This window comes from Dermochelys coriacea, chromosome 2 (assembly GCF_009764565.3).
Source record: "Dermochelys coriacea isolate rDerCor1 chromosome 2, rDerCor1.pri.v4, whole genome shotgun sequence".
Taxonomy (NCBI): Eukaryota; Metazoa; Chordata; order Testudines; family Dermochelyidae; genus Dermochelys; species Dermochelys coriacea.
Genome location: NC_050069.1, coordinates 242,121,998 through 242,149,056, shown reverse-complemented (window position 1 = coordinate 242,149,056; position 27,059 = coordinate 242,121,998). Strand labels below are relative to the sequence as shown.

The following is a 27,059-nucleotide window of genomic DNA, read 5'->3' as shown; positions in this document are numbered from 1 at the left end:
TCTCATCTGTTGACATAGCTGTGGTTTTGTCTGTTAGAACTTGGATTGTGGATTCCTGGAGTAAAGGCAGAAATGCTTTGCACTCCAGGTAGATGGCTCTGAGTTCTAGGATGTTTATGTGCAGACAAGTTTTATGACAGAAACACATGCCCTGAATCTGATGGTGATCTAGATAGGCTCCTCAACTGTGTATGGAGGCATCTGTCACTAGAATCTTGCAAAAAGAAAAGGAGTACTTGTGGCATCTTAGAGACTAACAAGTTTATTAGAGCATAAGCTTTCGTGAGCTACAGCTCACTTCATCGGATGCATTTGGTGGAAAAAACAGAGGAGAGATTTATATACACACACACACAGAGAACATGAAACAATGGGTTTATCATACACACTGTAAGGAGAGTGATCACTTAAGATAAGCCATCACCAGCAGCGGGGGGGGGGGAAGAAGGAAAACCTTTCATGGTGACAAGCAAGGTAGGCTAATTCCAGCAGTTAACAAGAATATCAGAGGAACAGTGGGGGGTGGGGTGGGAGGGAGAAATACCATGGGGAAATAGTTTTACTTTGTGTAATGACTCATCCATTCCCAGTCTCTATTCAAGCCTAAGTTAATTGTATCCAGTTTGCAAATTAATTCCAATTCAGCAGTCTCTCATTGGAGTCTGTTTTTGAAGCTTTTTTGTTGAAGTATAGCCACTCTTAGGTCTGTGATCGAGTGACCAGAGAGATTGAAGTGTTCTCCAACTGGTTTTTGAATGTTATAATTCTTGACGTCTGATTTGTGTCCATTCATTCTTTTACGTAGAGGCTGTCCAGTTTGGCCAATGTACATGGCAGAGGGGCATTGCTGGCACATGATGGCATATATCAATCTTGGTAGGTGGAGGTACAGAGAAGGGTACATGTGAACGGAGGATCAATCATAGAATCACAGAATATCACGTTTGGAAGGGCCCTCAGGAGGTTGTCTAGTCTAACCTCCTGCTCAAAGCAGGACCAATCCCCAACTAAATCAAATTACAGCCCTGCAGATTTGTGCTATGGGAATATCCTTCAGAAGAGCTATAGAGGTGGACTGGAGTGAAGTGAGTTGTCAATCTATGAGGTGGGCATGCCCTAGCAACTTCAGGGCAGGCCAAATTATAACCTGGAACCCAGTTCAACAGTCTGAGAGTAGAAAATGGCTATCCCTTCATCCTTTCAGCAAAGGATACAAACAGTCTGGGAGAAGCCCTTAAAGATCTTAGTCCTGTTGAGGTAGAAGGCAAGAAGAGCCCTCCTGTCATTTAGTGTGTGGAGCGTAGCTTGCTCCCTCAAGGAATGAAGCTTTGGATAAAATACTGGAAGACAAATCTTCTGATTGATATGAAATTCCAATGAGACTTTGGAATGGAAGTGAGGATAGGGGCATAGCTTACAGTAGAAGATAGTGTACTGAGGGTCTGTCATGAGAGCCCTAAGTACCCCCCCCCTTATTCTGGCTGATATCATAGCTATCAAAAATGAAATTTTGAGGGAGAGAGCAGGCAGGCAGTCAGAGATCTTTTTGAGCCAAAGAACACCAGTTATGGAAAAGGTGTGTTGCTCATGTCCATTCCATATTAGGGGTGTGGGTGTGTGTGCGCGCTTACCACATGCGCTAGTGTCGGAAATTTTTCCCTTAGCAGTATCTGTAGGGGACCGGCTCTGGCACCCTCTGGAAGTGCATCACCGGCTCCCCCCACCCTCAGTTCCTTCTTGCCAGAAACTCCAATAGTGGGGAAGGAGAGTGGGTTGTGGAATGAGCAGCACATCTTGAAGAACACCAGTTTCGGAAAAGGTAACTGTCTTTTCTTCAAGTGCTTGCTCATGTCCATTCCATATTAGGTGACTCCAAAGCAGTACACATGGAGGCGAGTAGGAGTTCATGGACGTGTAGATGGCAACACAGCTCTGCTGAACCCAGCGTTGTCTCTGGCCTGCTGAGTGATGGTATAATGCACCATAGATGTATGAATAGAGGACCACGTAGTGGCTCTACAGATGTCCTGGATAAGGATGTGTGCCAGGAAGGCCACTGAGGATGCCCGAGCTCTAGTCGAATGGACTCTGAAAATCGGCGACGACGGGACCCTGTCAGGTTGTAACAGGTCCTTATGCAGGAGGGGATCCAATTGGAAATCCTTGCAAGGACACCTGGAAGCCCTTTATCCTATCTGCTGTAGCGATGAAGAGCTAAGTTGATTTACGGAAAGGCTTGGTACATTCCTATAAAAAGCCAAATCCTTCATACTTCCAGCGCGTGAAGACGCCTCTCTTTGCTGGTCTTGTACAGTTTGGGACAGAACACTGGGAGCAAGATGTCTTGGCTCATATGGAAAATAGATACCACCTTCAGCAGGAAGGCCATGTGAGGCTTCAACTGAACCTTGTCCTTGTAGAAGACCGTGTAAGGCGGTTCTGAGGTCAAGGCTTTAAATTCAGTGACTAGTCTCAGTGATGTCACTGCCACCAGGAATGTGACCTTCCATGACAGGTGAGAATGGGAGCAGGAACCCAGCAGCTCAAAAGGGCAGGCCTGTGAGTCTAGAGAGGACCAAGTTAAGAGCCCATTGTGGGACAAGAATCCACACCTGTAATAAGAATCTCTTGAGTCCTCTCAAGAATAATGACCATCATCATCATGTCATGGGAAAATACCATCTGACTTTGGATTGGCAGGTGAAAACGGGTGATGGCTACGAGATGCAGTCTGATGGAAGAACTTGCTAGGCCCCAATTCCTCAAATGAAGCAGGTAGTCCAAGTCAGCCTGAATGGGAGAGATGCCATGCTCAGATGCCCAGAGGGAAACCTCATCCACTTGGCTACGTAAGTCAGTCTAGTTGAGGGCTTCCTACTTCCCAGGAAGACCTGTTGTACCTCCTCTGAACAGTCTGCTCCTCTGGGTTCAGCTGCTCAGCATCCACACCAAGAAAAAGAGGAATGCAAGGTTCGGGTGTAAGAGCCAACTGTGGTCCTGTGAGAGCAGGTCCAATTGGTTGGGCAGGGGCCACTGCCAGATTCATGAGTCTGCCAAACTAGTGCTGGCAAGGCCACACCAGGGCGATCATGATAACCTGCACCTTGTCTCTCTTGATCTTTGCCAGGACCCTGCTGATGAATTTAATTGAAGGGACACATACAACAGGCTCCCTGACCATGACAGGAGGAAGGCATCGGTGAGGGAGTCCTTGCCCAGACCTTGCCGAGAACAAAACCAGTGGCATTTCCTATTTTGTCTGGTGGTGAACAGGTCCGCTTGGGGAGTTTCCCACCTTTGTAGGCTACCTCTGGGTGGAGTGACCGCTCATGGTAAGAGGAGAAGTCCACGCTAAGCTGGTCTGCCAGCATATTCTTGATGCTGGGAAAGTGACAAGCTTCCAGGTGGACTTCGTGGTTGATGAAGAAGTCCCAGAGAAGGGGTGCCTTTTGACAGAAGGCAGCTGAGTGTACTCCCCCTTGCCTGTTGATGTATTGTCCGTCAGAACTCATATCACCTTGCCTGACAGGTGGGGCAGGAAAACTCTGCATGCCAGACAGACCACTTCTTGACATTTGTGTGCAGCTTTGCCTCCTCCGGGGACCATATCCCACAAGTCTGGAGCTCAGAGGTCTCTGATCGGTCCTGTGATAGATACTGGGCCCTTGGAGATGGTTTGGGCCAGTCCCGGAGTTCTTGCTGGGTGGTGTGTGCCTCAGAGGGTCTGTGCCAATCTACTGGCAAGGTACACCTTTGATTGGTGCCCCGTGTGAAACTGAAGAGGGCTCTGCTGAACCTGACTCTCTAGTCCTGAGGCATGACAGCTTCAGGTGGGCGAGCAATGGTGAGACATCCCTCTCCATGGGAAACTGTGCTGCTGAGATGGGGAAACATGCATAGGTCCCAACGTGGTTTTCCCCGAAACTGGGGTACTGCTAGAGCCGGTGAGGGTGGCACCAGGAGTGTCAGGATTTCCTGAGCTGCTTGAAGGGCTTCGGGTGTTGACGGCACCTGAAATTGGCCAGCGCCTGCACCGCTATCTGGAATTGCGGGTGAAGAATGGGATGGGCTGCACTGTTCGACTTGAGCTGGAGTCCCTCTTCCCGAAGGGGGCATTGAGCTGCCCAGCACAGGTCTTGGCTCACCCCCAGCCCTCTCCTTTCCCTTGCAGGAGATAGGAGATCTTCCCCTCAGTCTTTTTCAGCTTCTTGACTGGAGCCATGGAGGGGGACCGGTGCATGGAGGCTGCGGTGCCCAGTGTGGAGTCGGACCACTGCTCCAGTCCAACAGTGAGTGCCTTTAGACAGATATTATGCTCCTTCATCCTAGGTTTGATGGACTTGCAGATATGGCACTTGTTGCTTATGTGCCCCTCGCCTAAGCACCTTAGGCAGCTGGCATGTGGATCACTGATGGGCATAGGTAATTTGCAGCGATCACAGGGCTTAAAGCCTGGGGACCAGGGCATGCCTTGTCCCCCAGCTGAGTCCCATTGAGGACTAGAACTTGAACTACTACTAAGGGTAACTAATTCAACTACTAACAGTATGCAACTATATTACAGGTTTTTCAAAGTTCACAAGAACGGAGGACAAAACAATGCTAGCCAAAGCAGCCGATGTTTGAGCATCGTCACTGGTTGCAAGAAGGAACTGAGGATGAGGGGAGCCAGCAGCACCCCTTATACTGCACCACCATGTGGGTGCCACTCCAGAGAGCACCAGAACTGGTCTCCTACGGATACTGCTAAGGGAAAAAACTTCCCAAACTTGTGCATGTGGTGAGCACACACACCTAATATGGAATGGACAAGAGCAAGCACTCAAAGAAGAATGAGAGATTACTCAAGGCATTGAGAACTAAATTAAAGATCCCATGGGGAAGCAGGGTTCCAGATAGGAGAAATAAGTTGCGTAAGCCCTTCAGGGAAGCTATCCACAGTTGGGTGGGCAAAGACTGAAACCCCTTCAATAGGTGAACAGAAGGCCATGATAGCAGCCAGGTGTACTTTGATTGAACTCATTTAAGTCTATCAGGTACTTTAGGATCTTTGAAGGCAGAGCTTCTGAGGCTTGAAAAGAGTGGTGAGAGCACCAGGAATGGAAAAGTTTCTACTTCAGCTGTTAAGTTTTGTGAGTAGTAGGCTTCCTGCTTGACAAGAGAACGATTAAACATTAGCAGAACAGTTTAACTCTTACTGAAAACCAGCAAGGAGTCAAGCCTAAAGGTTCAGAATCAAGGAGTTGGGATGGTTCAGGGCACCTGAGTTCTGTGACAGGAGATCTTCCTGAAGATGAAAAGTGGTTGCCACAGACAGGTGGTGTGTGTCTGAGTACCACGCTTGCAACTGACATGAAGATGGTATAAGGATAACTCTCTCTCCTTGAAAAGAAAAGGAGTACTTGTGGCACCTTAGAGACTAACAAATTTATTAGAGCATAAGCTTTTGTGAGCTACAGCTCACGAAAGCTTATGCTCTAATAAATTTGTTAGTCTCTAAGGTGCCACAAGTACTCCTTTTCTTTTTGTGAATACAGACTAACATGGCTGCTACTCTGAAATCTCTCTCCTTTTCGTCTCAGTTTGAGCAAGGTTTTGAGGATTAGAAGAAGTTTAGCCAGGTAATCATAGAGCAGAGACCAAAATATTAGATGGTATCCCCCAAGGAATTGTGGCCTATTCTCCCCTGGAGCAGAAAGTGCAACATTTAGCATTGCCTGAAGTTGCAAAGAGGTCTACCTTTACGAGGCCCCAAGTAGACCCAGGCCACCAATTTTGGGAACCAGGAATTGTTTGGAATGAATTCACGGATAACTGGCTTGATCACTCCCCAGTTGCAGGAGGGACTGGATTACCTGCTTTAGGAGAGTCTCAAGAGGCACTGAAAAATCCTTAGGGCACCCTATTTTGCCTAAATTTTTGGGGTCTCTGATACACATTGAGTTAAGTTGTCCATTTGTATTTGAAGCTCTTTGTGGGCTCTTGACTCCTACTGCCCTAGTCACGTTAGTATGGTCTCAGATTTCCTCACTCCAAAAGGTGTAGTGGTAGCGGTACCCAACTGCCTAACAGCTCACCTTTCGGCTTCCCCAACCTATCCTACCCAGCCAGTATACCAGGGTCATTGTCTCCATGTAGCTGAGGTCAGATGCCAAAGCCAAGGGTCAAGCCAGAGTCACGATCAGAAGTCAAGAGGCCAGGGTCACAGCCAGGACTGGTCAGTGAGGATTAGAGGTGAAGTGTAAGGGCAGGATGAGAAGCCAGGACAAGCATAGAGCAGGAGTACAGTGGGAACAGGAATGAGGGCAGGGGTAATGCAGGAGCCAGGGGGCAGTCACAAACAGACTTCAACACAGCCACAACAGGAAATCACCTTGTTGCTCAGACAAACTTCCTGTTCCTCCTTCTGGTTCAAATAGCCTAGTTGGACCGATCAATGGAGCCTGGTGATTCTTCAATCAGAGCTCCTGTGAATGGTGCCTTGGCTGAGGCAATAGCCCTAATAGTTTCCCAGCCAACCCAGTTTCAGTAGCTATTGGGTGGAGGCCTGGATGTAGCAACTGCCTGGGGACTCCCAGGCCTAGGTTCAAGACCTGGGACATCACATGGGAAAGCTTTTGCAATCAAGTGACCCTCTGAAATGAGAGCTTGAAATGGTTTCCTTTGGTCTTGTGGTGGATGTTCAATAAACGCAATCAACTTTGAATAGTTGTTTAAATCATATTTTGCCATCAAGGCCCACTTGTAAGCGGACATACAAAATATTACATTCTGGCCAAGGGAATGGAGTACTTTTTTTTCCTCATCCCACTGCCAACAATAAGGCAAGAAGTCTGCCTAAGTGGTGTTAAAACTGGAAAAAAAACTAGAAATAGTAACTACATACATAAAAACAATAAAGAGTAAGAGAAAAGCTGTAAGTGGCAGGAAAGCTGCAATTGCTCCATCTTTAGCCACAGGTAATTGAAAGGAACTGAAATGGTTGCAAGACTACACCTCATTACAAGTCCTCACCTGGGAACATGAGGTGCTGTTCTGTGCCAGCACCAACCTGTGGCCATTACTATTTATAATCTCCAGTTGAGAGCATATGGACGTACATGCACTCTATGCTGGAGCTTCCATAGGGATATATACACTCAAAAAGAAGAAGAATTGGAATCTCTGGGTCAATGTAGCACAGGAGCTCATGGTGGAGTTCCTGCTCAACATGGCAATCATGCAGACTGAGGTCAAGCAAAATCCTTTTTAGGGTCCCTGGTGGCTTGCACTCAGGAGGAAAACCTTTAGGCAGGCCTCTCTAGCTCTTTGAGAAGGAGCAACATATGGAACATAGTTCAGGAATATGACCTTCTCCTACATAAGAGGCACCTGGAGTGTCCATCAAGCAACAGTGAAGCTTCACACAAGAGGCAGGTTTTGAATCCTGGAGATTTCACTTCCGCTCTATTGTTCCTGCATGTGAGGGGAGGTCTAGCCTGTAAACTAAATATCTGACAAAGGTTTGGGGGTGGGGGGAATTGGTGTTGTTTTGGGACAATGGACAAAACGACTATCATTACCAATTTAATTAGCAATACTCAAAGCTAACACTAATGCTATCAGAGTGCACAGAGAAGGCGGCAGATACTGACAGGGTTCTCTTGCCGTCATAGGTCATAAGAAGTAACGAAGATGATTGGGCTTACGCTACCCTTCATGCCCTCAGATATAGGCATGAGAACATCTAAGGTATGGGGGAGGGGGGCTGCCCCAAAAGACATTGCTGGTTAAAAAAAAAAATCCAATTGGACATGCATAAGGCACATGGGCTCTAAAAGTGGCATTCATGTGAACAATCTCACAAAGAGCCGCCAAACTTAATTATGATCCACATAAGTTTAATAGTCATAACAGTACTATGTACATTTATATGTAGTGAAAGTGTTTGAGACATCCCTTGCAAACCTAGAAGGCACCACGACTTGCAAGTGTACCTTGTGTAACAGATCCAAGGATAAGAGAAAAGAGCAATAACTTGCCAGGATTACTGGTTATCAGAGGAGTTGACTCCCTGTGCTTGGACAAAAAAAAAAAAAAAAGCGCCATGTAGAAACTTTAAAATGTCTAAATCTGGTCACAAATTTCTCCCAGAGTGCTCTTGAACTGATCTGTTCCTTGGTTCACATGACCAATTCTAATCCCTTAGCCACAGATTTTTCCTCCTAGTCCATATTTTCTAGGAGGGAGGGAGGGACGGAACTCTACATCTCTTATCACAATTGTTTTCTTGTAAAGTATGTGACCCCCCCAAGCACCACAGGCGTTTGCTAGCTTTTCCTTTCCAGTACAGCTGTCAGAGGACAAGAGAAAGGCCACAGATGGTAGAACTATGACCCTGGCACTAGAATTAGAATTATGAGTATAAATATATAGTCTAAAATACTCAAAGCATCTTGAGTGACTCAGTCTGTTCTTCAAGAAGCCCATCTCAATTGTGTTCATTTATTTAAGAGTGCTGTTTGAATTAGTGCAAGTGAATGGTAATGTGTTTCTAAATAAATTGTATCTACTCACCTTGTATGTGTCCCGAGGACTCAGTAAGGCTCCTGAAATCAAAACAAATACTTATATCGCACCCAGCATGGAAGCTTATCTATACACCTCTCCATATTTTGTGATTTGAGGTAATAAAGATAACTGTTGGTTTAAAAAACTTGTATAGTACAATATTAAATCTTACTGTAATGTAAGAATTAGTATTAAAATATTCTGGTATGCTGTAAAATTAATGCATATTAGTTTTAGAGACTGGCATGCAAGTTAATATAAAAAATTTTTATTGCATGGAATAAATATTTTACAATGCAGTCAGTCAACCTCATAGGTCCTACATCCAGAGCCCAGTGCAGTCACTGAGTGAGAATGTTTGTCACCATGCTTATTTAGCATCTCTCAGGCTAATTGTTGTTTGTTCTAAATTCTGACAATAAATAGGAGCCCAATCCCAACTAGAGCATGTGCTTCAGAAACAGTTGAGGATAAGTGCTTGCTCCCTCATGACACATGTGGCTCCAGGAAGAGGTAGAGCAGGATATATCTTATCTCTTCTGGTTCTATGGAAGGAATAAAGGTGGGTTCCCTCTTACTCTTTTCCCTCCCAGCCCTGTGGATGGATGAAGGATGTCCTTCTTGTCCCCGTTGCCAGCCACTTCTGTCTCTCCCCAGACCCTGCAGAGAGGCAAATGGGGAGGTCCTTTCCTGCCCTCAATTCTAGTCACTACATCTCCATGAAATATGAAGGATATGTATGCCTCCTGTTCCCACTGCTCTGGGCTATTACTACCCGCCGTTACTGGTCTCTCTCTCCAGGGGCCCTTACTCATTTCTGCTGCTCTTTCTGCCTCACCTGGCCTCATAGAGGAATCCACAGTGTGAAGAGGACTCCTCACAGGCTCCTGGACCAATAAAGAGCTTGGGGGCAGGGGGTGAAAGCCCTCTGTTATCTAGTCCCCTGCATTACCCTTGCTGGATAAAGTGCATGGGGTTCAATGGCCCCATGCAGGAGCCCAGGTGGTGAAGGAGTCTCCTACCTCCATTAGGTTCCATGTGCTCCCTAGGATTTGGGAAGTGAAGGTTTTATACTGACTCCTCAAGGTCCACTGATTCTCCTAGCCTTAAATTGGGCTGTGGAGCCTACTGGCTGTTTTTCTGCCCACTTCCCTTCCTCTTCATCTTTCATCCAGCTTGGACAGGCTAAGGGACAGAAACAGAGTCTCACATTGCTCCTCCCTCTCCCTCATCACTATATGATGAGGGGGAGGGAGGAATGATACCCTCCATGGCTTAGTGAAGGGAACAAGAGTTGATAATGACCTTGAAGGGGTCCTGGTAGGGTGAAAAAAACTATCCTCCTTATTGACCCTGTTCCTTTCCCAGAAGTCCAGGGAAAAATTGTCTTCCTTATTGTCCCAACAGCACTTCAATTGCTGTGTTACTATTATGTAGTCTTTTGCATGTGTGGGGAAAGAACATATGCATTGCTCTGAGAGGAGTTCATCGGTAATGGTAATGTCATTAAGCTGGTACTTAAAACTAGGATGTGAAACAGCTCAACACAGCAGTAAAACTCTACTCAGCGCATTGTCCATTGCACAAATAAATACACTGAATATAACTATTTTTCTCTAATGTCTCAATTTTAGTAATCTCTTGTGCTATACATTAGAAAAGACTAACATTTTTGGACAAGTGGAATTTTTCAAGTGACAATGCCCCTTTAATACTAACTAGAATACAAGATTACACTTAGATTGATATTTTTGTGCAGTAATGTTAACATAAGAAAAAAGGTTACCCTTATTAAGATCTTTATTGTGTGAAATGCAAGATTTCTTTACTATCTTTTTCTTCTGACGAATTTCAATATCTGGTAACTGCTGGGCTTTCTTCCCTGCATATGGTATGTAAAAATCAAACAAACAGAATATAGTGTATTGACACTGTTTAAAATTAACATAAAACAAAATAAGGTAAGTCTAACCTAATCACTTTCAAAAATATTTTGTTTCAATCTTTTATAATTGTTTGGTTTAACTAGTTACACAGTATTTTAAGAAGAGAAAAGCTACACAACACACCAATGTCATGCACAAATTCCCATTATCAAAATTAACTAATTTCCATTAAAAAACTATGGGATTGTAAAATAACTCATCAGCATTCATTTTTATGGCCCAGTCTGCACTTGGATTAAAATGCTAGCTGAATCTATTTATAAATCAAGTGGTGTATACAAGAAATCTAGGTTACTTACCTCTTAGCCACCTTGGCAGGTGAATGCTTTTCTGGCACACTAGTCACAACATATACAATGGGTGCAATTGCAGTTTCTTGAACCCACAGGGTGGATTTTGGCCATTATGTGCTTTTTTTCATCAGATAAAAACTGAATTTGCTTTCCGCTTTAAAAAAAATATTTCTCAGAGTTGGCTTCATGTGTTACCTGAAGCGACTGAGCATTGAAGGAAAACCAGGGAACTTTAATAGACGTGGAGTTACATCTGATGTTATACAGATAATGGATGGTTTCATCTCTTTGCAGTAGTGCTCAGTTGATTAAAATATTAAGTTAACTCTAGTAAGTTATTCCATATGGGATAGAATTATTTGATATCTGAATAACTGTAATAGAACAAAAATATACCAAGAAAAGGATTGTGTTTAAAATGAAAAAAAAAAAAAAAACAGGTGAAGAGTTATGGTTACTATTGCAGGGGGAGTAGCCAGTAATTTTATATGCCACAAAAGAAGTAGAGCACTGCTAAAATCTGATATATGTCAAAGCCTACAGCAGGAGGACCACATGCAGGCCAGGAGGGACAGCACAGTAGTACCTGTATGAAAGAGTCAGAGGTCAGGAATTTTTTGACAAATAGGCATGTGTTTAGGACATTCACCTGGAATATGGGAGACTGGAATTCAAATCCCTGATCTGGGACAGGGGCTTGAACCCATCTCAGGTGACTGTCCTAACCACTGGATTATACAGGCGGTGGCACGGTGGCTCTCTCTCTCTCTCTCTCACACACACACACACACACACACACGAACAGCTCCAAAGAGAGCTCAAAAGAGACCCAGCCCAGAATACCAGGTTCTTAGGGCAATCACCTAGAATGGGGGTTCACATCCTTGCTTTAAATGAGGCAAATTAGGGAGTTGAACCCAGCTTTTCCATATCCCATGTGAATTCCCTAACCCTGGGGCTAATGGCTGTTCTGGAAGGATAACTGGCTGGCTCTCTTATTTGAGAATAAATTTAAATTGCTATTCTATTGTTATAAGTGCGATTAAATTTAGTTAATAGTGTGAGAGTTAACTGCAATTAATTGACAGCCCTAGTAAATACAAAGACTTTGTCTTCTTAGATGAGCTGCCATAACCAATAGGCACTTGGTAAACTATCTTGGTGCCTTGGAAAGTCCAAAGGGAAGAACTCTAATGTTCATTTCCCACCATGAGAGTGATTTCCCATGTGTTGGATGAATGGACACAGAAATATGCATTCTAAAGGCTGAGAGCCATGAACCAATCCTGCAGAGCTAGGGAAGGATTTATAGAAGGCAGGATGCCAATTCTGAACTTGAAATGATGGATGAGTTTATTGTCATGGAGGTTGAGAATGGGATGCTACCTTTTTTTTTATTTTGAAATAAGAAAATGAGAATAAACCCCCCTGCTCATGAACTCAGAGGGCACTGCCTCCATTACCCCAAATTGTGAAACAGAATCTACCTCTTGTTTTAAGAACGTCTCAGAGGCATCCCTGAGGAGGGACAAGGAAGGAGGGTGATGAATTGGCGAGGACCGAAACTGGGCCAAATAGCCCTACTGAGAATTGCAAAGAACCAATGGCCCATAGTGATTCTATCCCAGGCCTCTGGGGTGAATTAAAGGTGTGTGCCAAATGAGGTGGGGAGAACGACTACAGATGCCCAGATGACATCACAGCTGAGGGCTCTGTTTTGATCATCTAGGCAGCAAGCTTAAGACACAACCTGAACTTCTTTGCTGGAAAGAAGATTTTTCTAGGACGTTCAGTTGATTTCTGTTAGTAGGAATATGTCAATTAAGGATGCTGTCTAAAGAAGCTTTGAGATCTATTTTGTGTCCCCCTTTGAGCCAGAGTAAAAAGGCCCAAGGATCAACGGGTTGCTTTGGAATAGTTAAAGAAGTGAAGTGCCTCACCCACCATAGACTTGAATAACTTGGAACCCTGGATGGCAGATCCTCACTAGCAACTTGCATTACTTTTGGAATACCTAATGATTGTAACTGGGAACAGCAATATATAGCACAAATGATGTAGTCATAGCTCTAGCAGTTCCATCTTAAGCATCTAGGACAGCCTTAAGAGAGGTCTCCAATCAGCTGTCTGTCTGAGAGAATCGACTTCAATATCTCTCTAATTCTGTAAAAAGAAAAGGAGTACTTGTGGCACCTTAGAGACTAACAAATTTATTAGAGCATAAGCTTTCATGAGCTACAGCTCACTTCATCGGATGCATCCGATGAAATGAGCTGTAGCTCACGAAAGCTTATGCTCTAATAAATTTGTTAGTCTCTAAGGTGCCACAAGTACTCCTTTTCTTTTTGCGAATACAGACTAACACGGCTGCTACTCTGAAATCTCTAATTCTGTGAGAACCTATCCATAATGTTCCATAGCATATAATGGGATTTGCTTACAAATGCTTGGTATAGGTCTGCAGAGAAGTAGACCTTTCTCCCAAGAAGTCCTGCTTTAAGATCTTTTTCCTTTGATGCTGTGACATTGCACTCTATAGGATTTTATGAAAATATGCAAATGAATATAATGTACTGGAATATGCTTCATGCAAAGAGTCTCTTGTAAGGTATCATTACAAATCTTATAATCCGAGTGTGGTTATCCTATTTGTATAAATGTATCACTCTTGTATCTGAAACTCAAAATATGAAATATAACCCTGAGGGCCTATTGTAGTTATGCAAAGTGTGGGCCATTAATGGTGGTTTGGAATCTTAATGGCTCCCATCAACCAGGACAATTGACTGTGGATGGCTCTGTTTGCTTGCAGGCCTTCCTGTGAGTGAGGCTGGGAGGAATGAGGGCTTAGAGTCTTACAGTGACATGTGATCATGTCACCTGAGCTGGAATCCATCTTTAACCTGGTGCTTTTCCATTTAGAAGGAGGAATGGGAACCCAGAGAGGGACAAAGGATTCCCGCCTTCTGCGAAAGATGTAACAAAGGGGGCTGCAGTCATGAGAAATCCCCTAGCTACCACCTGAGCTGATACAAGGGCTGTACCAGGGTAAAGAATTGTGCCCAGACTAGGAGGGTGTCCAGTCTGTGATAGAAGCTTATTGAAACATCTCACAGGGTGAGATTTTAATCTGTATTCAGTTTTCTTACTGCATTAGATTTAGATGTGTGTTTTATTTTATTTGGTAATTTACTTTGTTCTATACTCTATACTTAAATCCTACTTTTCTGATTTAATAAAATCACTTTTTAAATATTAACCCAGAGTATGCACTAATACCTGGGGGTGGGGGGAAGAGGGCAAACAGCCATGCATATCTGTCAGTGTTATAGAGGGTGAACAATTGATGAGTTTACCCTGTATAAGCTTTATACAGGGTAAAACAGATTTATTTGGGGTTTGGACCCCACTGAGAGTTGGGCAGCTGAGTGTTGGAGACAGGAACACTTCTTAAGCTGTTTTCAGTTAAGCCTGCAGTTTGTGTTCAAACCTGGGTCTGGGTTTGTAGCAGGCAAGTGTGTCTGGCACAACCAGGCAGGGTTCTGAAATCCCAAGCTGGCAGGCAAAGTGGGGCAGAAGTAGTCTTGGCACATCAGTTGGCAGCCCCAAGGGGGTTTCTGTGATCCAACCCATCACAGATGCCATCTTAGGAGGTCTCTGCTGCTTAGATTTTTCAGGCACTGCAGCAACTGCTACAAGTAGGGAGAGTATAAAAATATTCAAAGCCCTTATGTGGGACCAAGCAACAAGTATCCACTCTTTTAGAGTGGTCAGAAATCGAGGCTGGCATCTGCCATAAGTCTGTCTGGTTCATGGATGCCATCACAAATGACCATGGCCAATCTAAAGAGATCTTTAATGCATCTTCCATGCATTTTAACAGATCATGAAAGACCTTAAAATCATCTGTTGTGGAAGGCACAGCTGGGTTAATTGCATTGTCACAATCCCTGGGTAGGTTGTCCTTGCCGAAATCACTTTTCCAATCCCCTTTCAAGTGGCAGACCCAGGCCTCCACATCTCTGAGATATAGGGCCTCACAGCCCAACCATTCCGCAACTTAGTCTTCATATTATATCTCCCAGAAACATGCCATGATTCTTATCAGACCCAATGGACTTGGCACTTGTAAGTGTTCTCCTTTGGGAGCCATTGGCCAGTGATAAAATAGAAGCAGCTTCTCCAAAACAAAGTATGCTTTATTTTGCCCAAAAGGTACAGTGGCAAATTGCTAGCACTACTATGATAGATCCTGCGCTCTCTTCGTGTGTGTGTGTGTGTGTGTGTGTGTGAGCGCGAGCTGTTTCTTGCCCCTGATCTGGGGTATCAGCTGTTCCACTAGTATCCCAGAGAAGGGGAGTGGAGAGGGAGGGACCCAGGCCCACCCTCTACTCTGGGTCCCAGACCAGGGGCCCTAGGGATAGCAGCAAACCACTTGAACTAGTGATTACTTCCCTCTCTGGCCCTTCAGCTTGTGGGGCTTCCTGCCTTCTCTCTGCTTAGGCCAGGTTTCTCCCAACCCCTTGTGTCTGTGGAGTCCCTCTGCTCTGCACAAGCCGGATTTCCCTTCACCTAGGGTCTTGGTCTTCTGGCCCGCTACAGCACTTCTCCAAGCTCTCCTCTGCTTCCCTCCAAACTGCTCTCCTTCAAACTGCTCTCTGTTCCAACACCAAACCATTCTGCTTCAACTCCTCCAACTGTCTGATTGAAGCAGGGTTATTTCCCCCCACCCCAATCAGGTGACTGGCTTCAAATGCTCTAATTAATCTATAGCAACCTCTCTTCCCTCTATAGAGAATAAGGCTCTTATCCTGGGGCTTACATATCTCCCCTCTATCACCCTCCTGCTGCCCTCTGGCCATGCTGTATCACAGTACACAGTGCTTAGAGAAGTGGATTTAAAAACAACAGAGGCCTACATGCTTATTGTGCTACCCATGCTTGACATGTCCCTCAATGCCTTAGATATAATTTAGCTTTAGTGTCCCCTATTCTTTTGGGGACCAAGTTGTAGCCTGCTTGCTTCAGACCCTAGCTTGCAGTCAGTCTCTAGATCAGCCTGCAACATGGTTTCTCTGTCCGCTTACAGCAAAGTTGACCATTTCACCCCTCCCTTTCTGCCAGACATCTTTTTAATAGATTAGTGTATTTGGCACTCTCTTCTCAGCCTTGACATAACAGCCCTGTTTTCAGGATGGGATCTGAGGAGTCCCTCTTCATGGCTACAAGTGTGGCTGTTGTGTTTGAGGGGAGGCTCCTTATCTGGACCATTGTTTTACCTCTCCTGCCTTCCCCCCACCCCCTCTTTTTTTGTTTTAAACAGCTCCATTTTATCTAATATGACTCAGATATCACATAACTATATTTTTTTATAAATGACTGACAGGTATTTCCCAGTTCTCCACAGGCCTTTTAAAATAAAGATTCATAGAAGGGACTACTGATCTTCTTGTCTGACTCCCATATACCATAGGCCAGAGACCTTCCCCAGAAATAATTCCTAAAGCATAACTTTTAGAAAAACATCCAATCTAGATTAGATTATTAGTGATGGAGATTCCACCATGACCCTTGATAAATTATTTCATTGCTTAATTATGCATTTAAAAATTATGCCTTATTTCCAGTCTGAATTTATCTAGCTTCAACTTACAGATATTGGGTCATGTTATACTTTTCTCTGCTTGACTGAAGAGCCCATTTTTAACAAGTTGTTCCCAGCTTTCTTCCGGCAACTAACAGAAGTTACTAGATTACAGGCCCTGGTTCTCATGGGAGACTTCAATCACCCTGATATCTGCTGGGAGAGCAATAAAGTGGTGCACAGACAATCCAAGAAGTGTAGGGGGACAATTTCCTGGTGCAAGTGCTGGGGAACCAACTAGGGGCAGAGCTTTTCTTGACCTGCTGCTCACAAACCGGGAAGAATTAGTAGGGGGAAGCAAAAGTGGATGGGAACCTGGAAGGCAATGACCATGAGATGGTAGAGTTCAGAATCCTGACAAGGAAGAAAGGAGAGCAGCAGAATATGGACCCTGGACTTCAGAAAAGCAGACTTTGAATCCCTCAGGGAACTGATGGGCAGGATCCCATGGGAGAACAACATGAGGGGGGGGAAAAGGAGTCCAGGAGAGCTGGCTGTATTTTAAAGAATCCTTAGAGGTTACAGGAACAAGCCATCCCAACGTGTAGAAAGAATAGTAAATATGGCAGGTGACCAGCTTGGCTTAACATGAAATTCTTACTGATCTTAAACACAAAAAAGAAGCTTACTAGAAGTGGAAGATTGGACAAATGACCAGGAAAGAGTATAAAAATATTGCTCAGGCATGCAGGAGTGAAATCAGGAAGGCCAAATCACACCTGGAGTTGCAGCTAGCAAGAGATGTTAAGAGTAACAAGAAGGGTTTCTTCAGATATGTTAGCAACAAGAAGAAAGTCAAGGAAAGTGTGGGCCCCTTACTGAATGAGGGAGGCAACCTAGTGACAGAGGATGTGGAAAAAGCTAATGTACTCAATGCTTTTTTTGCCTTTGTCTTCACGAATAAGGTCAGCTCCCAGACTACTGTACTGGGCAGCACAGAATGGGGAGAAGGTGACCAGCCCTATGTGGAGAAAGAAGTGGTTCGAGACTATTTAGAAAAGCTGGATAAGCACAAGTCCGTGGGGCCGGATGCGCTGCAGCCGAGAGTGGTAAAGGAGTTGGTGGATGTGATTGCAGAGCCATTGGCCATTATCTTTGAAAACTCAGGTCGATCGGGGGAGGTCCCGGACAACTGGAAAAAGGCTAACGACAGGCCAGTCAGCCTCACTTCAGTCCCTGGAAAAATCATGGAGCAGGTCCTCAAGGAATCAATTCTGAAGCACTTAGAGGAGAGGAAAGTGATCAGGAACAGTCAGCATGGATTCACCAAGGGCAAGTCATGCCTGACTAATCTAATTGCCTTCTATGACAAGAAAACTGGCTCTGTGGATGAGGGGAAAGCAGTGGACATGTTATTCCTTGACTTTAGCAAAGCTTTTGATACGGTCTCCTACAGTATTCTTGCTAGCAAGTTAAAGTAGTATGGGCTAGATGAATGGACTATAAGGTGGATAGAAAGCTGGCTAGATAGTCGGGCTCAATGGGTAGTGATCAATGGCTCCATGTCTAGCTGGCAGCCAGTATCAAGCCGAGTGCTCCAAGGGTCGGTCCTGGGTCCAGTTTTGTTCAATATCTTCACTAATGATCTGAAGAATGGCGTGGATTGCACCTTCAGCAAGTTTGCAGATGACACTAAACTGGGAGGAGTGGTAGATACGCTAGAGGGTAGGGATAAGATAGAGGGACCTAGACAAATTAGAGGATTGGGCCAAAAGAAATCTGATGAGGTTCAACAAGGACAAGTGCAGAGTCCTGGGTAGTCAGCAGTTCTGCAGAAAAGGACCTAGGGGTTACAGTGGATGAGAAGCTGGATTGAGTCAACGGTGTGCCCTTGTTGCCAAGAAGGCTAACAGCATTTTGGGCTGTATAAATAGGGGCATTGCCAGCAGACCGAGGGACATGATCGTTCCCCTCTATTCAACATTGAGGAGACCTCATCTGGAGTACTGTGTCCAGTTTTGGGCCCCACACTACAAGAAGGATGTGAAAAAATTGGAAAGCGTCCAGCAGAGGGCAAGAAAAATGAGTAGGGGACTGGAACATGCGACTTCTGAGGAGAGGCTGAGGGAACTGGGATTGTTTAGTCTGTGGAAGAGAAGAATGAGGGGGGATTTGATAGCTGCTTTCAACTACCTGAAAGGGGGTTCCGAAGAGGATGGATCTAGACTGTTCTCAATAGTAGCAGATGACAGAAGAAGGAGTAAAGGTCTCAAGTTGCAGTGGGGGAGGTTTAGGTTGGATATTAGGAAAACTTTTTTCACTAGGAGGATGGTGAAGTACTGGAATGCGTTACCTAGGGAGATGGTGGAATCTCCTTCCTTTGACGTTTTTAAGGTCAGGCTTGATAAAGGCCTGGCTGGGATGATTTAGTTGGGGATTGGTCCTGCTTTGAGCAGGGTGTTGGACTAGATGACCTCCTGAGGTCCCTTCCAACCCTGATATTCTATGATTCATATAGGTACTTAGACTGTAATCAAGACACCCCTTAACCTTCTCTTTGTTAAGATAAATAGGTTCAGCTCCTTGAATCTATCACTATAAGGCATGTTTTCTAATCCTTTAGGTCATTCTCATCGCTCTTCTCTAAACCCTCTCCAATTTATTGACATCCTACTTGAATTGTGGGTACAAGAACTGGATACTGTATTTCAGCAGTGATTCCACAAGTGCCCAATACAGAAATAAAGTAAAGTAACTTCACTACTCCTACTCAAGATTCCCCTGTTTATGCATTCTAGGATTGGATTAGCTCTATAGGCAACAGTGTCACACTGGGAGCTCATGTTCAGATGAATGAACATGAATTCCAAATCTTTGTTAGTGTCATTGCTTCCCAAGCTAGAGTCCCACATCCTGTAAGTGTGGCCTACCTTCTTTGCTCCTATACTTAGCTACATTAAAATGCATATTGTTTGCTTGCACCCAGTTTACCAAGTGATCCAAATTGTTCTAAATCAGACCTGTCCTTTTCATTATTATTTACCACTTCCCCATGATGATGAAATCACCACAGGAACCAGAGGGTCCAATTCATCTCTTTCCTGATCATCTTCCTTTTGAACCTCATTAGGATCTAGGCCTTGCAGCTCTGCAGATGGAGTAGCTCTTAATGCCTTAGAAAGTCTAACAGGAGAAGGAGAGCTGTGGTATGATGATTAAAAAATGAAATGATTTTAAGATGGCCAGTAGGGTCAGGTTTGAATATCATATCAGAATAAGGTATGTGAGGCCATGGAGTTTTGCCTATGCTTGGTCTCTGTTTTATTGTGTAGGTTGCCTTTTCTTTCAGATTCCCATTCTGGGTCAAAGGTAGGTGACCAAGAGAAAACACTCAGGGATGGCTCCATACTCTGGTTTGATGGTGAGTGTAACAGGGTGAGACTCACCAGTCTGGCGCCTCCTGCTGGCTATCATGGGAATTAGCTCTTCTTGCTAGGGTGCCCTCCTCCACTTTTGTTCCAGGACCTGTGCCACTCCCAGGACTGTGGCATCCTCTTCAGTGACACTGCCCTCCGGCTGTGCCACACTCTGTGTTCCCCCCTTCCAGGGGGACTACAATCTCTATCCAGCCACTCCTTCATGGCAACTGCAGTCCATTTTCCCAGGGCTGCTTCTTATGCAGCTCCGGTACCCTCTTCTGCCCTTACCTCAGGGTCTCAGCCTGCAGGCCCTAGCAGCCAACCAGGAGCTCTCTCTATTATACCTGCTTGCAGCACTGCTCTGTCCAAAGTGCTGGCACTCCTTCCAGGATCCTGGTCTTCTCCCCTCAAGCTCCAGTCAGCTACTGGATTCTGATTTGCCCTGCAGCCCTTCTTATATGAACCTGCCTGGCCACGATTGCTCCTCTCAGCCCCTTTCTAATTGGCTGCCTCTGGCACAGTCTCCCTAGGGCTCCTTTTAACCCCTTTTCTGCAGTGTGGGGCAGCCATCCCATCACAGTGAGGAAGAGGAGTAATTTTCTTCAGCAGCTGAAGCTGTTTTATCAAGTGCCATCTGTTGACAGAGACCTGGATGGAGGGGACATCAATGAAGCTTGGTGGATGGAGATTTTTACTTTAGGTACCTTAAATTCTGGTATTGATGGATTAAGAACTACTGCTATTGCTGGGTTATGTAGTGGGGACTGTGTTTCTGGAGTAATGGTAAGGTTCCTGTATAGTATGAAGGCAGGCAGTGCCGTAAAGATTTGTACAAAGGGTATTGATGTCGTGGCATGGAATCTACCAGACAAAGACAAAGACATATGTGCCAAGGAAGGACAGTCAAAGTTTGGAATCTGTGGCAATGATTGTCAATGTGCAGTTGGTGCCAAAGCTCTAGCCTGATGTTGGTGTGAAAGCCAGAGCCAGATCTCTGCTAGTCGTCAGGTTTCAACGATGGAACTGTAGTAGAGCCTTTATAGTGACTCTTCTGTCTTTTTTGTCAGTACCAGGATTGAGAATCAATCTTAGAGCACTGAAAATCAGCATTGAGAACCAGTCTTAAAGCACTACTCCTTCCTGCCATGGTCAGTAGAAGTTACAGGTTGATCAGTAGGGGCCTGGGTGGATCAATGCCCTTCACGTGAGGAGTTATGTAGAGCCTTGGGTACTACGGGTGAAGTCCTGGCACACTGGCAGAATGGGACTTTTGAAAGGAATGTCCCTTGTGCAACTCACAGCTCTCTGAGTTCAAGGCACCTTTAAGAGAACACTCCAACAGCAGCAACTTGAGATGGACATCCCTCACCATCTGGGTTCATTTGGGGAACAATCTAGGATGTGGCTCTTTCCCAGACAAAACAGGCATTTAGTGTGTTTGTTGTTTAGGGGTATTAAAGTATCACAGGATGAGCAGGAAAAAGATGGTTACTTACCTGTACTGTAATTGTTGTTCTTCAAGATGTGGGTGCAGAGGTGTATTCCATTCAGGCATGTGCATGCCTAGTGCACCGAAGCTGTACAACTTTGCTTAGCAGTACCCATTGGGACGGTGCTGGTACCCTGTGACCCTCATAGTCCTTCCACAGCTATATAAGGTCAGCACAGCTCTATCCCCCCTCAGTTCCTTCGCACCAAAATCCAAGGTTGGAGACGCCAATGCACAGGTGTCAGGGTTCCCCCACACACTCTGAACTCTGGGATACAGATGTGGGGACCCACATGAAAGACCCCCTAAGCTTATATTCTACCAGCTTAGGTTAAATCTTCCCCAAGGCACAAATTCCTTTCCTTGTCCTTGAACAGTATTGCTGCCACAACCAAGTGATTTACACAAAAATTCAGGAAAAGATAATTTGGAATCCCTATCCCCGCAAAATATCCCCCCAAACCTCCTCACCCCCTTTCCTGGGGAGGCTTGAGAATAATACACCAACCAATTGCCTTAGCAATGAGGGCACAGACCAGACCCTTTGTCTTTAGGACACTGAAAAATCAATCAGGTTCTTAAAAGAAGAACTTTATTATAAAGAAAAAAGTAAAAGAATCACACCTGCAAAATCAGGATGGAATGTAACTTTACAGGGTAATAAAAAGATTTAAAACACAGAGGATTCCCCTCTAGGCTCAGTTTCACAGTTACAAAAACAGGAATAAAACTACCTCAGTGGCATAGGAATATTCACAAGCTAAAACAAAAGATAACACATTTCCTGGCCTTACTTACAATTTCTGTGATTTTAGATGGATTATTCCTGTTATATTTTCAGGAAATGTTGTACCTGCTTGGCTTCTTTCTCCATCCAGAGAGGGAACAAAAAAAAGAGAACAAATCCTCCCCCCTACCACCACCACTCAGATTTGAAAGTATAGTAACTCCTCACTTAAAGTCATCCTGGTTAACGTTGTTTCCTTGCTGGTCAATTAGGGAATATGATTGTATAAAGTTGTGCAATGCTCCCTTAAGGCTGTTTGGCAGCCGCCTGTTTTGTCCACTGCTTGCAGGAAGAGCAGCCCATTGCAGCTAGCTGGGGAGGGTGGGGCTTGGAACCAGGGTGGACCAGCAGCCCCCCCATCAGCTCCCTACTCCCCTAAGTTCCCTGTCTGGCAGCTGCCTAGCAGGCTATTAATTGCTGGCAGTTCAGCTGTTCCTCCCCCCACTGCCCTGTGCTGCTCCTGCCCTCTGCCTTGGAGCTGCTCCCAGGAGCCTCCTGCTTGCAATGTGGGGGGAGGGAGAGGGGGGGCTAATGTCAGGGTGTCCCCCTCCCCCCCGTTCCTGCACCCCACTTACCCCATCTCCATGTGGGGGGACAGGACGACACAATAGGGCTCAGGACAGAGGGAGCTTCCTGGGAGTAGCTGCTGTCTCAACTTGCTAATTTACTTAACAAGGCAGTGTACTGAAGAGTGGGGTCAGTGTACTTAAAGGGGCAATGCACATATCTCTCTCTCACACAGGGTGTGTATCTCTGTCTGCCATGCTATCTCCCCTCCCTCCATTCATGCCGTCTTGTAGAGTGTGGGGTTTCATTAAGAACAATGGGTTAAACCTCGAGGGCTCAGCCAAAAGCTAGTTCATCATTTAGCAGGCATATCCTCTTGTAGGTTCCAGGACTAGTTGCTCCAAGAAGCAATCACATTTAAGGCGTCAAGAAACTTTATCTCTGCATCCCGTCCTGAGGTGACATGAACCCAGTCAATATGGGGATAGGTGAAATCCCCCATTATTATTGAGGTTTTTTTTTTATTTTTATAGCCTCTCTAATCTCCCTGAGCATTTCACATTCACTATCATCATCCTGGTCAGGTGGTCAGTAATATATCCATACTTTTATATTCTTATTATTAGAGCGTGCAATTACTATCCATAGAGATTCTGTGATACAGGTTGGTTCATTTAAGATTTTCACTTCATTTGATTCTATGTTTTCTTTCACATATAGTGCCATTCCCCCACCCCCACAGTTCTGTCCTTCTGATATATTTTGTACCCTAGTATTACTGTATCCCATTGGCTATCCTCATTTCACCAAGTTTTTGTGATACCTATTATATCAATATCCTCAGTCAATACAAGGCACTCTAGTTCACCCATCTTATTATTTAGACTTCCAGCATTTGTATATAAGCACTTTAAAAACTTGTCATTTTTAGTGGTCTGCCATTATATGACATAATTGAATGGACTTCTTTTTCATTTGACTGTTTCTCATCAAATCCTACCAGTATTTTATTATCTTCCATCCTCTCCTCCTTACTAGGACATAGAGAATCTCCATTAATAGATCTTCCCCCAAGAGATGTCTCTGTCCGAACCACATGCTCCTCCACATCTGTTGGCTTTCCCCCAGCCATTAGTTTAAAAACTGCTCTCCGACCTTTTTAATTTTAAGTGCCAGCTATCTGGTTCCACTTTAGTTTAGGTGGAGCCCATCCTTTCTGTATAGGCTCCCCCTTTCCCAAAAGTTTCCCCAGTTCCTAATAAATCTAAATCCCTCCTTCCTACTCTATTGTCTCATCCACACATTGAGACCCTGCAGTTCTGCCTGTCTAACTGGCCCTGCACATGGAACTGGAAGCATTTCAGAGAATGCTACCATGGAGGTCCTGGACTTCAATCTCTTACCTAGCAGTGTAAATTTGGCCTTCAGGACCTCTCTCTTATTCTTCCCTATATACATACCAATGACATGTACCACAACCACGACTCCTCCCCAGCACTACACATAAGTCTATCTAGATGTCTTGAAAGATCTGCAACCTTCACACCAGGCAGGCAAGATACCATGAGGTTCTCCCAGTCATAGCAACCGCAACTCTAACCCTACCCTAACCCTATCCGCATGGCCCCACAGTATGCCAACATTTTTATGGCGGACTTAGAACAACGCTTCCTCAGCTCTCGTCCCCTAATGCCCCTACTCTACTTGCACTACATTGATGACATCTTCATCATCTGGACCCATGGAAAAAAAGCCCTTGAGGAATTCCACATGATTTCAACATTTCCATCCCACCATCAACCTCAGCCTGGACCAGTCCACACAAGAGATCCACTTCCCGGACACTACAGTGCTAATAAGCGATGGTCACATAAACACCACCCTATATCGGAAATCTACTGACCACTATTCCTACCTACATGCCTCCAGCTTTCACCCAGATCACACCACATGATCCATTGTCTACAGCCAAGCTCTACGATACAACCGCATTTGCTCCAACCCTTCAGACAAAGACAAACACCTACAAGATCTCTGTCAAGCATTCTTACAACCACAATACCCACCTGCTGAAGTGAAGAAACAGATTGACAGAGCCGGAAGAGTACCCAGAAGTCACCTACTACAGGACAGGCCAACAAAGAAAACAACAGAACGCCACTAGCCATCACCTTCAGCCCCCAACTAAAACCTCTCCAACGCATCATCAAGGATCTACAACCTATCCTGAAGGACGACCCATCACTCTCACAGATCTTGGGAGACAGGCCAGTCCTTGCTTACAGACACCCCCCAACCTGAAGCAAATACTCACCAGCAACCACACACCACACAACAGAACCACTAACCCAGAAACCTATCCTTGCAACAAAGCCCATTGCCAACTCTGTCCACATATCTATTCAGGGGACACCATCATAGGGCCTAATCACATCAGCCACACTATCAGAGGCTCGTTCACCTGCGCATCTACCAATGTGATATATGCCATCATGTGCCAGCAATGCCCCTCTGCCATGTACATTGGTCAAACTGGACAGTCTCTAAGAATAAATGGACACAAATCAGACGTCAAGAATTATAACATTCAAAAAACAGCCGGAGAACACTTCAATCTCTCTGGTCACTCGATTACAGAGTTGAGAATGGCTATCCTTCAACAAAAAACTTCAAAAACAGACTCCAATGAGAAACTGCTGAATTGGAGTTAATTTGCAAACTGGATACAATTAACTCAGGCTTGAATAGAGACTGGGAGTGGATGGGTCATTACACAAAGTAAAACTATTTCCCCATGTTTATTCCCCCCCCCACTCCCCACTGTTCCTCAGATGTTCTTGTCAACCGCTGGAAATGGCCCACCTTGATTATCCCTACAAAAGGTTTTCTTCCCTCCCCTCCTGCTCTCCTGCTTTTAATAGCTCATCTTAAGTGATCATTGTCCTTACAGTGTGTATGGTAACACCCATTGTTTCATGTTCTCTGTGTATATAAATCTCCCCACTGTATTTTCCACTGAATGCATCCGATGAAGTGAGCTGTAGCTCACAAAAGCTTATGCTCAAATAAATTTGTTAGTCTCTGAGGTGCCACATGTACTCCTTTCCTTTTTGCAAATACAGACTAACATGGCTGCTACTCTGAACCCTAACCCTAATGCTGTTGGTGAGTATGTGAACCGCTGCTCCCCTGATCTGATTCCAGAAGCCACACCATACATTGTAAATGTCTTGAAGCTCCAGCGTGTTGATATGACATGACACTTCCTGCTCCGACCTCAAACCCTGAAATTGTAATGTTCCTAGATCTGCTCCCCAATCTATTGTGCAGGTATAAGTGACTACAGTTCTGGACAAAGAAGGGCAGGCACAGGCAACACCCTTGTATACATTTTTCTTTTCTGCCCTCCATTGTAGAGAGTCCAGATTTTCTGGAGCCACTCAGGCAAGCTTGTCCAATGACAGGTAACTCAGGCAATAGACCAACTTCTACCATGATTTAACAGACAAAGCCACAATCTTGCATGCTGAACCACATAAGTGCATGCAGCCATATGTCCTAGTAACTTCAGGCATACACAGATCATGGTTGAAGGATGAAATTGGAGATCCAGGCAAAGGCACTGAATTATCTGGAATTGCTTGTGTGGTGGAAAGGCCCTCGAATCTGTAGAATCTAGTAGGGACCCTATGAACTCAATTTTTTGAGTTGGTGTCAATGTCAACTTTGCTTTGTTCAAAATCAACCTAGCTTGATGAAAGATGTTCAGTGTGAACTGTACAGGACCGAAGACTCATTCCTCTGATCAGCCTCTCATTAGCCAATCATCTAGGTACAGGAAGACATGAATTTCCCTCTTTCTGAGAAAGGCCATTACCACCATCATGCTTTTGGTAAAGAAGCATGGAGCTGATAACAGGCCAAAGGAAAGCACTATGTACTGATAGTGTTGACTGGCAACAAAGAATCCCAGGAACTTCTGTGGCCTGGGAAGATCCCCACATGGAAGACTGAAAGTAACAATGTGGAAAGAATAGTAGACAGAATAACCATGCAGAATCTCATATACATGTGTTTGTTGAGATTGCAGAGATCGAGGATGGGTTTCACCCTTCTCTTGGACATGGAAATCAGGAAATACGAAGAGTAGATTCCCTTTCCCAGCAGAAGAGAAACCTCCTCTAAAGCTCCCAGAGCACACAAAGTCAGGACCTGTTGAAGAAATAATGGCTCATGAGAGAAATCCCTGAAAAGAGATGGGGTAGTGGAGTGGATAGGGGGATGCACAGAAATTGTATGATGTAATCCCACAATGCTTAGGACACATCTGCCCATAGTTATGGTTTCCCAAGCACTGTAGAAGCAAGGCAGCCTGTCCCCAAACTGAGGAGATGAAGTTGAAATGTTCACAACTGGTATGTTGCTCTCTATTTTAGAGTCCAGGGCAAGAGGAATATGTGATCCACAAAATCCTGAGCTATAAA

General features: G+C 44.8%; 1 protein-coding gene across 1 annotated transcript in view; it reads right to left on the bottom strand.

Annotated features, from left to right (window-relative positions):
* Positions 1-7,579: 7,579 nt before the first annotated feature.
* The window catches only part of CCDC7 (coiled-coil domain containing 7), a 294,105-nt gene continuing 274,625 nt past the window's right edge, over positions 7,580-27,059 (bottom strand). The window contains 3 exon segments of the mRNA XM_043507137.1: positions 7,580-7,976; positions 8,557-8,588; positions 10,337-10,432. Of these exon segments, the coding sequence (XP_043363072.1) occupies positions 7,899-7,976; positions 8,557-8,588; positions 10,337-10,432 (206 nt within the window). The 3' untranslated portion in view covers positions 7,580-7,898.